Source organism: Aquarana catesbeiana, linkage group LG06 (assembly GCF_042186555.1).
Source record: "Aquarana catesbeiana isolate 2022-GZ linkage group LG06, ASM4218655v1, whole genome shotgun sequence".
Taxonomy (NCBI): domain Eukaryota; kingdom Metazoa; phylum Chordata; class Amphibia; order Anura; family Ranidae; genus Aquarana; species Aquarana catesbeiana.
The window spans coordinates 413,015,506-413,029,308 of NC_133329.1; the positions used below are offsets into that span (position 1 = coordinate 413,015,506).

At 47.2% G+C, this 13,803-nt stretch overlaps 2 protein-coding genes across 3 annotated transcripts in view; both read left to right on the plus strand.

The window, feature by feature from the left end:
* LOC141147296 (protein mono-ADP-ribosyltransferase PARP14-like) overlaps positions 1-13,803 on the plus strand; it is a 421,364-nt gene that overhangs the window by 217,319 nt on the left and 190,242 nt on the right. The gene's annotated exons all lie outside the window — the stretch shown is intronic.
* The window catches only part of LOC141147298 (protein mono-ADP-ribosyltransferase PARP14-like), a 242,929-nt gene that overhangs the window by 38,989 nt on the left and 190,137 nt on the right, over positions 1-13,803 (plus strand). For both annotated transcript variants that reach the window (XM_073634506.1, XM_073634507.1), the window contains exons 5-6: positions 790-1,026; positions 9,650-11,910. In XM_073634506.1, coding sequence (XP_073490607.1) covers positions 790-1,026; positions 9,650-11,910 — 2,498 coding nt within the window. The remainder of the gene's footprint in view (positions 1-789; positions 1,027-9,649; positions 11,911-13,803) is intronic.

A 13,803-nucleotide genomic window follows, 5' to 3' on the forward strand; every position in this document is an offset into this window, starting at 1 on the left:
TTCTCTCTGGAGAAGAGACGCTTGCGAGGGGATATAATTTCAATTAATAAATACCGTACTGGTGACCCCACAATAGGGAGAAAACTTTTTAGTGGAAGGCAGTTTAACAAGACACGTGGCCACTCATTAAAATTAGAAGAAAAGAGGTTTAACCTTAAACTACGTAGAGGGTTCTTTACTGTAAGAGCGGCAGAGATGTGGAATTCCCTTCCACAGGCAGTGGTCTCAGCGGGGAGCATCAATAGTTTCAAAAAACGAATAGATAATCATCTGAACGACAGCAACATACAGGGATATACAATGTAACACTGACATATAATCACACATATAGGTTGGACTTGATGGACTTGTGTCTTTTTTCAACCTGATCTACTATGTAACTATGTAACTTGTACAAATCAATGACAGGCTGATAAGCACTGAGGCGGCTTGCACTTACCTCAGAGTGGTTACATGGAGGTAGGGACAGATGAAAGTCCCTGTGTTGCATCCAGGGCTGCTCATCTCTCTCTAAAACCGTAAGCAGTCGCTTGATTTGCTGTTACAGTCCGACAGCCGCAGTGCCTGTCAGCCTGTCATTGATTTGTATAGCCTTTCTGATCACGACTAATTGCAAACACCTGTGATCTCCACCTGCAGAGACACACTGCTTTGTACAGTGTATGGCGGTAATCAACAGCATGAGTGAAGCCTGAAATCACGATGAAGGGTTCTAACCTTTCTCCCCTCTGCCCACAGCAGAAAAGTGATATACATTTGTTTAGTGAGCTGTGATTTGTCTTCTCACAGATATTCCAGACTTCACTGGAAGGTTTTCTGGAAGTCCGAAAGTCAAACAACAAAAACTGAGAGCCAAATGTCTGGAGAACACCAGAAGTGTCCGGGTGGAGGGTCTCCCGGCCAACATATCGGTGGACTTCCTAGACCTTTACCTTGAGAGTGCTAAGCACGGAGGTGGGCCGCTAGAGAATAAAGAGATGTTACCAGAAGAAGGTGCCGCCATCATTACGTTCTCCAGTGCCGAAGGTAAAAGGTTTCAGTCTCTGTGTTTTATATTTGAGGTTATATATTGTACAGAGTGGAACGTCAGCCAAATTGTTCAGTTTTGTATAGAATAAAGAAGAGTTTAAACCAATGTCAGTAGAAACATAACCATAAAACTCTACAACACTATCACTGTGCCAATCCTGTAATTGTAAACTGTCATATAACAAGTGTAGCACCCTGGGGTTTAGTCAGGGAGCTCCTTCCCAAATTCCTTGTCAGGAGTAGCTACTGTAGTTAATTATTAGGGATCCAATGACTTCTCCCTAAGTTTAGCCTGGGTGTACTTTCCACTTCTACCACCAGGTGGCTGGGCACACGGAGGTATAAGATTGAGAAGGACAACTCAAGGTCAGGTTATGGGTATATGGGGTATCTCAGCCAATGGGCAGGGATTTTGTTGGATCCCTTGGAATGCTGGGAGAGCCTATATATATTCGGATGAGGTCAGGTGATCCGGGTTCTTGTGTGGCACCCAAACCGCTGTCTGGGTGGACATGTGTCGTCTGCCCTGGGCTACTAGAGATTGGGCCTATCCCGGTGGCATCAGGCTGCCAGGCTGTGTGAGAGCCTATCCAGAAGTAAGAGGGTAGTGCAGGGTTGGGATTGCGGCTGTCGTGGTCGGAGGTAGAAGGGAAGCTGTCACCATTAAGGGACCAATCGCCTTTACCAGGGAACACAGTGAGTAACTGAAGCAAGTAACGAAGTAGTATTCTCACCGAACGGGCACAGTGGAGAATCGGGAAACTTCAGGCGGTGAACAAGTCAGGGACCCAACCAGTGGAGGTAACGCTTGCAGAGCAGCCTTGTGTGCCAAGCTTGGGACCTAGTCGGTCATCAGGGGTGAAGCTTGAAGGTATCCGAGGTGCCAAGCAAGGGACCCAGCAGGGAAGTGTGGGTGATGCTTGAGGGAGATACCACCGCAAAAGCCTTGAGGAGCTCAAGGGATTCAGAGTAGTGAATCAGAGGGTCCAGTGAGAGACTGGGAGCTCAAGGGGCTGAAGAACTACAAGGAGAAGTTGTAGTAAAGCTGAGAGAACTGATACTTTGCGTTAGGAACTGATTAAGTACTGTTGCCATAGGAGACAGCAATCCTGCACGTGCAGAAGTGGCACCTTGCTGGGGGCCTTTCCCTGTACGGCTGTCCTCCTGTTGAAGTCCCTGAGTCTGCCATTTGAAATTGCAACTACTTAAGGGTGTCCTGCCCTAACCCTCTTTCCCTTGCAAAATATAAAAAGGACTGTCAAAGAAATAAAACCTCTTTTACATCCAAGAAGTGTCTGGCGCCCAATTACTTTTACCACCCTCGCATCCACTATGCCTCACAACCCACCACATATTGAAGGATGTCAGCTATCTTTGGCCTTGAAGGTTCTCATGAGACTGGAAGAGGTCAGAGATTCTGCTACACAAGCGATAGATAAAAAGAAAAGCTACAACAAGATTCTTATTCCCGGAGGTATAGGAATAAATGTCAAAGTGGTGGAGAATGGCTGACACTATGGTGCTTGCCAGCCTGCTTTCAGTTGTGGGCTGGGAATCCACAATCTGTAAGGCAAGAGGGGAGGGAAAGAAAGCGCCAAACCGGAATAGTGTAGCACAATTTATGAAGATAAAAATCAATGATAAAACAGATGGCACTCACATTGTGACCTGTCATCCTCTCTCCCCCTCACCCGCTTGTATGTGTAATCCAAGTGTAAGCTGGGAGCTGTGTGATTGTCCGTGGTTGGAAGAAAGCAGGCCGTTGTAGGGAGTGAGATGAGCCTGGAATCCGTGCAGGGGGCCCAGCGTCGGGCTGCCCTGTGTGGCTGTGGTGGTGAGTCCGGTAATCGGATGTCCACCTGGAGATGATGTATCCAGCTGGTGTAGTAAGAGGTGCTGTCAGTCCGTCCGCTGCTAGGGCCAATAGGAACGCGTTTCGGAAGCTAGCCACGCCTCCTTCATCAGCTTTAGTCTTTAGTGTTTCCCTAGGGAAGGGTTTCTCAACCAGCGTTTCATGGATCTCTAGGGTTCCTCCAGAGGTTGTTAGGGGTTCCTTGAGCAATGAACAATTTCTGCCTCCCAGATAAGTTCCCACTCACACCATATATCTTTTTAGTTATCTGTAAGGTGGTAATTCTTCCCCACATGTAAGGAGCATTCTTCCCACTGACCATCACACCAAATTATCATGAGTTGTAGATAAAGTATTAATTAGCAGGGGTTCCCTGAGACCGGAAAGTTATTTCAAGGATGTGTTAAAAAAGTAGAGAAAGGCTGGACTAGGGTGACTAGGCCCTTGTTGGGGATCCAGTCTTGTGTAGTGTTTTAAAGGCTTTCATTTCTCACCACAAGGTGCATTTTTTTTTCTTTATAATATGGGGGCTCCTGTTGAGGGCACAATAAATTTGGAGGCACCACCAACAATTTGCTACAGGATGTAGGTTAATCTAGTACAACTCCTAACCAAGGTTCTGTGACACTCTAGCAGGGGGTCTCATGGTCGGTCGGTCATCTAAACCCGCACTTACCCTATCTAGGTTCCGGGCAGGTGGCAAGCGGGCGTCTCCTCCTCCTCTGCATCACGCCGGCTTCTGCCATGCGTCTCTTCCTAGGCATCCAATAGGATCGCCTGTCCTTTCAGCCAACCAAGTGACGGGTTTCAGGACCCGCTTCCTGATTGGCTGGGAGGAGCGTCAGTATGAGAATAGCGAATATTCATTCGCTATTCTTACACAACTGGGTGGGCTCAGGGCGCCGAGTCCACCTTTTTTTAAGCCTATTAGAGCCTCTGGCTCTAGTCATGTGGTTTAAAAAAGCACCCCCCCCCCCCATTGGAATCCATGCGTCTGGCATCCTGCATGTAGATCAGGGGGCCAGACACATATATATGGGTGGGGCGGCACCCATGTGCACCTAATGGATGGGCCGCCACTGCACTCTAGGGTTTCTCCTGAGGCTGCTAATGGTTCCTTCAGCTTTGTGCAGGGGCAAATTCATCTCCCACCTACACAGACCACCAACACAAGGGGACAATCTTCAAACGGCCCAAGCAGTCATCCCTATACTGACTGGTACTGTCAGTGCCAGGACAAGATTATCCAGTGCCCAGGACAAAGATGCCAAATTGTGCCCCCACTTCATTATGTGCAAACTTATGGGGAGGAGGGGGAGAGAGAGCGCAGCCCGTACCTCCTCCCGCTCTCTCCTCCTCTCCCTGCCGCTTCCAGTACTGGGCTGATAGTAGTAGTAGTAGTAATGCCGCTGTCACTACTCCTATCAGCCTTATAGTAGAAGGAACCTGCGGCGCCCCCATCTCTACAATACACACTGCGGCCAGGGCAGCCCCCTCTCCTGCCCACCCCTTGTCCTGGCCCTGAGTACTGTTAGTGGACACCACAAATTTCAATTTCTTTATTTCTTTTTTTTCTATTAAAAATATAATTTCAAGATCATCAATGAAAATTATTTTGATGTATGCACCACTTTATATATTCAATACTATTTTTACAAATGTTATCCCCATACAGTTACCAGAAGATTATAATATTATGAATTCTCCAGCAACTAGCAGAAATAAATGACCAAATTTGTGTGCACTGACCCTTTTACTGGAATTTTGGGTACATAGTGAGAGCAGAATGAAATCAAAGCAAGGTCCATGACAGCGTACTCACCTTTTCGAGCTTTGGTCTGGGAGTAGCAGACTGGTATTGATGAAGCCAGAGTTGGGGTCAGATGCAGGGCCGGATTTGCCACAAGGCCACCGAGGCCAGGCCTCAGGGCGGCAGTGGTGCAGGGGCGGCACCGCTCCTGCGGCGACTTCGCGGCCACCCTCCCCCTTTCGGGCTGCCCGTTAAAGCGGGGTTCCACTCAAATTTTTAACTTAATCTTACCCCCTTCAATTAATTGCATAGATGTTCAAATGCTGCACGAAAATTTTTTTTTATCTCTGTAATCAACTTTATATTGTACTTTATTGTGGAACTTCCTGTCTCTCCTCCCATGGGAGTAGGCGTGTTTATTGCCTTTCCCCGGCGCCGCACTGTCTCCTGGGAGCTTAGTGTCAGGCTTCCCAAGATTCAGTGCAGAAACAATGATCATGCGTGTGAACAAGCTGTGAATGAACAGCATTCACCGCATCCAGGAAATCAATGCTTGTGGGCTTCACATGCCCACAAGCAAGATGGAAACAGCCAGCATCACATTTTTTAAGTTATTCTTCAGTACGAAAACAGACAGAGGAGGAAATATTACACCCAAACTGTGAGTATTATTTTGGGATTAGCAAAGTGTCTCAATGACCTAAAAAAAAAAAAAAAAAAAAAAGATTGGTCGCCGGACTCCCGCTTTAATGTTCATTAGGGGCACTGGTGCCCGTAGAAAAGATGGCCGCGAGCCGCCCACTACTGCGCATGCGCCGTTCCGAAGCCGGCCGGGCTTGGGAAAGCTCGTACGTGCTCGGCCGGGCGGCGCATGCGCAGTAGCGTGATTGCGCCACCCGGTGCCATTTTTTAAAAGAAATGTCTCCAACCTGTGTGTCGCGGCGCCTCTGCTGCCGGGCCGCGGAGGAGACAAGTAATGTCAGCAGGGTGGCGGCGGGGGAGAGAGATGACATCTCTCATTGCCCGCACCGCTGTTCCACCCTCCTCCATCTGATGGCAGCCAGGCAGCTTGGCAAGTGACATCCCCATCTGGTGGCAGCGTGGCAAGTGACATCTCTATCGGGTGGCAGCTTGGCAAGTGACATCTCTATCGGGTGGCAGCTTGGCAAGTGACATCTCTATCGGGTGGCAGCTTGGCAAGTGACATCTCTATCGGGTGGCAGCTTGGCAAGTGACATCTCTATCGGGTGGCAGGCATAGTGGCAAGTGACACGCTCAGGGCTCCCAATGATTCTGCATTATTGTGAGTTGAACTATTTCATTTTATATTACAATGTAATGATAGAAATAATGCGTTTCAATCATCCCGACACCATACCAACCATGGTGCCGGGGATGATTGAAGCACTAACGCCAGCCATTGCCCTAAAAAATTGCCTGCGAAAAATCCTTACCCCTCGCAGGGGCGGCATTGAAGAACCCGGCCTTGGGGCGGCAAAGGGAGTAAATCCGGGCCTGGTCAGATGAAGATGTATGTGTTTAGAAAATTCCTGAAAATGCCTTTGGTAGCTTAAAGTCAGGTAGTGAGAAAAGATTAGACAAAGGGTCCCCAATAGGTATGTTTATCAGGGAAGGAACTGTGTATACAGTCATCGCTCCCATCTGTCCCGGATTTTGAAGGACTGTCCCTGATTTGGAGCAATGTCCCTCATTCCTCCCCATTTGTCCCTCATTTTGGTCTGATCTATATAGATGTATATAAAATGCACTTTTTATCTTTCAAAAAATGTTTCCCAGTGCTAAACCTTTCATCTGAATTCTAAATTGCTGCATTTGTAAATTCCAAAAGCCAATATAAAGGAATAGTAGTAGTAAAAAAGCACTTGGGGGTTTAATCAATCTTGTTTTTTTTGTAGAATTCTTCTTTAAGGGGGCGTGGCAGGGGTGTGTCCTATGCCTGCATATTTTTGCAGATAGGTGTCCCTCATTCCCATCTCAAGAAGTTGGGAAGTATGTATAGTACATAGGACCTCTTACCTCCTCTGGATGGTCAACACAGAGGCAGTAGAAGCACCCATCTTGGGCGCTTTGGAGGAGAAAAGAGAGAGGTTCTCCTTGTTGCCCAACCATTCATGGATCCGTGTTATTCAGTAGAAGTAAAACCCTGTATGACCCTTGGATGTCCATGAGTTATTGCTTGATTTAGACAATGGTCCAATATCAGTGCTTTTGCTGCACCATTGAAATCTGTCTCTATGTAGATAGCACACTATCAGTTTAGATCAGGGGTCTGCAAACTTTCCAAATGTAGCACCCTCTACCAGAAGGTAGATGCTAGTAAGGGTTATTTTACTAGGTTGTTCAGCACAGGCAAATTTAGGCAGGCCTTTGCTGCAAGCTAGGCCTGTCTGTTTTGATCTGGGGGCTGGGAGTGGTTAGAGTAGCAGTGGGTGTGACCACCTGTGCTCCAGTTCTGAGGCGCCTCCCCTGCTTCCAGGGAGAATGTTCTGGAAGAGGAGGCTGGGCCTAGAGTTGGAGTGGCAGGCAACTCAAGTGGGAGCCCTGACCAATCCCTAACTGGTGTTGGCGGGGGGCGGGCCTTCTATATAAGTTGAGGTCACATGCTGCTGGGGAGGAGTAGTCGGCTGGGTGACGTGAGGAATGGAGTGCTAGACAGCCGCAGGAGTACACCCCCATCTGGGGGGGGGGGTGCAGCGATTGCAGGAGGAGGCCCGGGGAGAACTGTGAGGGAACATTACTTCTACACGGTCAATGGCAAGGGCAGGAGAAGCTGTCAGAACGCATGGTCCGGGCAAGTTCCTCATCAAGGACTCAGGGCTGGAAGTTTGGTTAGTGTTACCACAGTGGATGGCTGGAGGTGCCAGGGAATCTGTAAGGGAACTCTGCTTCTACACAGTCACTAGCAGAGTCTTTATCATGCACACGGTGGATGGCGAAGAGTCCTGGAGCAGAGAAGAGACTGTGGGGATCTGTGTCAAATCAGTGTGGCCGGCTAGCACATGGTTTGCAAGTTGGGCTGGCTGGGAGCAGTAGTCCATTTCCTAGAAGATAGACTTTAACCTACTAGGCCTCCGGGGAGAGTTTCTGCAGGCCTAGTAGCAGCGAGTCACCAGGGCCAGTAGAGGGGTTTATTCAGAGGGAGTTCATAGTACCCAATAGAAGAGGATGTGTTCTACTTTAATTAGCAACTACAAGATTGTGCAAGAGGAAGCAAGTTTGGGCAGGTGGTGAAGAGATCTAAGACCATTGCTTTTACACGGTCAAAAGTGATGTTTCTGTCCTTCACATGGTGATGGATGGAGAACTCTTAGGAACTGTAGTCTGCATTGAGATGCAGAAGGAGTAATAGTCTGCAGGGAGCTGCAGGAGAAGAAACATACTTAGTCAAACATGCACATTCAATCGTCAGGCTCTAACTTTGTTCAAAGTGTATTGAAATATGTAAATATGATGGCAATGATCAATTATATGGGCATCCCATATCCCTATCCAAGTTGTACCCACAATAAAACAACAAAAACAAAGCTTGCAAAAGAATGTTCATTGTCTCTGGAAAGGATGCATGATGTCTGGCAATGGGGTGATTTGGCGGATTGTTTGTCAGTAGTGCTAACACCATGGCTACACAAACAAAGGGCCAGTTTTCAGTCCTTCAGATATTAGGGGGGCCAGACTGTGGCCAGTGGAAGTAGAAACTGCCCCAGTGTCAGTGGGAGTAAACAATGTCAGTGTTTGTTTTTAAATAACAAACATGTTATACTTACCTGCTTTTTGTAATGGTTTTGCACAGAGCAGCCCCGATCCTCCTCTTCTAGGGTCCCACGCCAGTGCTCCTCCCTCCTGCCGGGTGCCCCCACAGCAAGCAGCTTGCTGTGGGGGCGCCCAAGCAGGCGCACTCCCAACCCATGGCTCTGTGTGTCCATTCACACACGGTTCTGCAGCTTGGCCCCTTCCCTCCGTCTCCTGACTGGCTTTTGTCAATCACAGCCAGTGAGCCAATCACCAGTGTGAGTCCCCGGAGAGGCAAGGCTCTCGTGGACATCGCTGGATTGAGAGGGGGTTCCGGTAAGTATTGGAGGGGGGGGGCTGCTGCACACAGAAGGTTTTTTACCTTCATGCATAGAAAACATGAAGTTAAACAACCTTGTGCCTTTACAACCACTTTAAGACTTGTCGGTTAGTAAGAGTAAAAATACTACATACCCCCTGTGGTCAGTAGGAGGAGAAATAGTGCCCCATCATTGGTATTAGTGGGAGTAATTGTGTACAATCGTTTATAACAGTGGGAGGAATAGTGCCCCATCATTGGTGCCAGTGGGAGGAATAGTGCCCCATCATTGGTATCAGTGGGAGCAATAGTGCCCCATCATTGGTGTCAGTGGGAGGAATAGTGTCCCATAATTGGTATCAGTGGGAGGAATAGTGCCCCATCATTGGTAGTGGGAGGAATAGTGACCCATCATTGGTATCAGTGGGAGGAATAGTGCCCCATCATTGGTATCAGTGGGAGGAATAGTGCCCCATCATTGGTATCAGTGGGAAGAATAGTGTCCCATCATTGGTGTCAGTGGGAGGAATAGTGCCCCATCATTGGTATCAGTGGGAAGAATAGTACCCCATCATTGGTATCAGTGGGAGGAATAGTGCCCCATCATTGGTATCAGTGGGAAGAATAGTGCCCCATCATTGGTATCAGTGGGAGGAATAGTGTCCCATCATTGGTGTCAGTGGGAGGAATAGTGCCCCATCATTGGTATCAGTGGGAAGAATAGTACCCCATCATTGGTATCAGTGGGAGGAATAGTGCCCCATCATTGGTGTCATTGGGAGGGATCTTACACACTGTTGATGTCAGTGGGAGGAATAGTACCCCATTGTTGGTGTTATTTTTTTGCTTCAATTCTAAATGATATGAAGGCCATGACCAAAAGTATCTGAACTGAGCTGTCCATGAGCCACTATGTGTTCCTAATACAATTTTCATCTATTTGTTGCAGTTGTAAAGACGTTTCTGACAAAGCAGCATAAATTTCACAACTCAGTCCTCTCTGTTTACCCGTATTACCCGTCTATTGGCCAATGGCTGTACGGAAAGAAAAATAACGATATCATGACACCTGGACCTGTAGAGTGTCCTATATGTGCACAAATACTGGAGTTTATCTTTAACAATGAAGAAATAAAACAGAGTATAGAGAAGCAAATGACAGATCACTATTGTGATGTGAAATGGCCAAAACCAGGAGACCCCAAACCACTCATTACACTATCCTTTCCCAGCAACCTCTCCTCACATCTACGCACCTTATCAAAGATAGCACCAACCTGGAGCAATAAAGTCCAGGCAGAGTTCTCGCTTCTACTGTCCAAGTATAAAGTCATAGAGTGTGACCTGAAGCCTCCAGTGTGGGAAGCCATCAGGACAAAGGTCTCAAGTTCATCATATGATGGAGTCCTCATAAAACCAGACATAGCTGCAGAGAAGGCTTTCATTGTGGGTATTTCAGATGATGTTAAGAGGATTGAGCCAATATTCAAAAAACTGGTAGAAGAAACCACTAGACAACTGAGCAGAGTGGAAGATGAGGTGCCTCTTGAAGCCGCAGCTTATAAATTATTGTTGGCACATGGTCTGGAGAAGAGCATCAAGGAAGATTCTCCACATGTGAACATTAGTTATGATGGAGCTACTAAGTCAATCAAACTCTATGGCCCAAAATATGAAGTGCTCACTGCCAAATGTGAAATTTTAAAAACTAAGCAGGACTTGAAGTCCAAATCCATTCAGCGTGATCCAAGTATCATCCAGTTTCTGATGGTAGCGGACAATGAAGAAATGTCATATAACCTTCTTATGAATAACAACATTAAAGCAATGTTTCAGGTGGAAGATAATGCAGTCATGGTATTTGGTTACTCTGATAAAGATCTGAAAAATGCTGAAGAAACCTTGAAGAAAGATTTGGTCTGTAAGAGAGTTTCTGTTAAGGATAAAAGTGTCACTCAGAGCCCGGAGTGGGGAAGATTGAAGTCTTTTATAAATAAGAAGTGTAATGCTGTCGGGATAAAAGTTTCCATAGAGGAGCTCCCTGGGAAAGAAGGAAATGAGGTGGTTATCACTGGTCTATCTTCATCTGTAGAAGAAGCCTACCAGCAGATCCAAGACTTTGTGGGGAAGAACACTTTGGTGCAGAAGGACATGAAGCTGAAATCTGTGGCAGCCTTGCATTTTATTGAGGGAGAAAGGGAGAAGGAATGGAATGGAATTTTAAAGAATGTGAAGGTTGTAAAGAAACAGAATTTCATGTCCTTGTCCGGTCCAAAGATATATGTAGAAGAAGCAGAAACTTTTGTAGCAAGAATGGATTCTACACTTCATTCTGACACACTGTACATTGATAAACCTGGAGCCAAAAAATTCTGCATTGACAATGAAGACATGTACATTAGTGCAGCAAAGAAAAACAATGGTTGCGTGATATATTTTCAGAAGGATGGTGATACCAATATTTCAGGTCATCAGCCAGCTGAACCTCTTTGCCAAGTCAACCTCCAGAATGAAGTCACAACGGCTCTATATAAAGGTGACCTGTGCCAACACAGTGCTGATGCTATCATTATTGCATCAAATAAAGATTTAAAGCCCAGTGGGGGACCAGCACTGGCTTTGCTGAAAGCAGCAGGGCCCAAACTTCAGAAAGAATGTGAACGCATTGTTCAGAAAGAAGGGGAGCTGGAGCCGGGGGAGAATGAGATAACAGATGTGGAGAACTTGCCCTGCAAGAAGGTGATCCATGCAGTTGGCCCTAAATACAGTGAAAAGGATAAATCTAAATCTGAGCGGCTTCTGCGGAAAGCGATCACCCGCAGCTTGGAGGCAGCTGCAGAGAATGTTCTCAACTCTGCCGCAATTTCTCTGGCCAGTTTCAAAGCTTCTGGAATTCCTGAAGACATATGTGTGGAGAATATTCTGAAATCCATCCAACAATATGCAGAAAATGAAGAAGGGGTCAAGAGCCTCAAAAACATCCACCTTGTAGACAACGATGACCAAGCACTAAAGACTTTAACCAAATTCCTGAAGGAAGAGTTTGGTGAGGAGAATGTGCAGGACACCCCAAAAAAATCTAAGAAAAAACATCAATGGAAGAAGACTTCAAAGAAAGGGGAGGCAATGAGAAAAAGTGACCTTTCCATGGTGGTGACTAAAGAAGGAGTGCACGTCAATTTAAAACATGGAAATATTGAGAATGCAACGGTAAGTATTATCTACTATTGTGGGGTCATTCTACCAGCAGATCCATTATCTTTCCATTTCCTGTGACAAGATGAAAATGCTCTTTGTACTGCAATGAAATCGCACAGTGGGGTCAATGCCCTGTGTAGTTTTTGGTACGAAGAACAGCAGGGCGCAATCTGAGTGTAGTATATTAACGTATTTATTGGGATGAAAAAATAAATGGCATCCCACATTGTGACAGTTAAAAGGATTTTAAGGTCTCTTTAAAAAAAAAAAAAAAAAAAAAACCTGCCTTGCACAGAGCAGCCCCGATCCTCCTCACCTCGGGTCCCTCGCCAGCGCTCCTGGCCCCTCCCTGCTGCCAAGTGCCCCTAGAGCAAGCAGCTTGCAATGGGGGCACCCAGGCAGGCTTGCTTCCAAGCTGTGGCTCTGCATGTCCATTCACACATACATGGTTTGGCTGCGCCCCCCTCTCTCCTCATTGGCTCAGTGGCCCCCTCTCTCCTGATTGGCTCCCTCCCACTTCTGCCTCAGCCAATAAGGAGGCAGAGTCCCCAGAGAGCCAAGGCACTCCTGCAACATCGCTGGATCGAGATGGGGCTCAGGTAATATTAGGGGGACTAAGGGGGTCATGCATAGAATTGATGAAGATAAAAGACCTTGTGCCTTTAGAACCACTTTAACCCCTAGGCGCCGAGCACACATAAATATGCGGTCTCTCGGTGGCCGGGCCTTGGCGCCGAGCAGCCGCATATTTGCGTGCATTAGCGCCAACAGAGCTGTGCCAAGAGTGCGCGCCCTGTGCACTCCCGGCACAGTGACCGGCAGCTCATGAAAAGCGCACAATTGCCCCTTGCAATCGGTGATTCTTCCGAAGATGTGACCGCTGCTACAGCCAATCACGGCAGTCGCATGGTCACAAGCCCCAGCCCGCCTCCCGGAATGCCAAACCCCTTAAAGTGCTGGCGGGAGCCAGCACCAAAGGGTAAAATCATCACATAGTAAAGGTTTCCAGTGGACAGTCTCATGACAACAGAGAACCTCAGACCAGGAAAGAACACTGGGGGGGATAGATGGATGCACCTGCAGGACCAAGAGAACACACGGGAGGGCGCCAAACTAAGGGCAGCATTAAATTTACTGAGAAATGCTAGTAAATTAGCAACTCACATGAGAAGAAAAAAAAATGGCACTTTTTGTATGTAATCTGTGAGCGGTCATGTACCTGGGATGAGGAGCCTCTTCCTAAGAACTTGCAGCCTGGAAAGTCCAGACGTCAGGCTGGATGACAGCTTAGAGGAAGTGGAAACCAACATAATGATGGAGGACTTCTGTGGGATGCAGAGCAGACCGGAAGTGATGTCATCGGCACTATGCATTTAAAAGCCACCCAAGCTCTTTTTCAAGGTTAGCAACAAATACATTACCATACTACACTCATATTGCGCCCTGCTGTTCTTCTTATCTGTTCACCTGGAGATACTTCAGTCTCTGAGCAGCTGCTCAGTTGTTTTTACAAGCAGCGGGAGGGGATAACCCCCCCCTTGCTGCCTTCCGCTCAGGGCTGTCTTTAATATTAATTGGACCCTGGGCAAAAATTTTCTTGCCCCCCCCTTTCGCTCTCCACCTTCTTTGAGGAATACAATAAATAGCAGCTAGACTCAAAATCTGTTTACTGAATCAGATCAGGCAGCGATTGAAATTGGTTGCCAGAGGTTACAGTGTATCGTTACCGCTCACTGATTTGTTGCTAGAGGTTACAGCACATTATTTCTGCTTCTTGATTGGTTGCTAGAGGTTACAGCACATCATGTCCTCACTGCCTTCACACCATGGACTGGGGAGGTGAGGGGACCCATTAATAGACAGAACACTCCTAGGGATCCTAGGACTCCTGGGATCAGTGGCAGT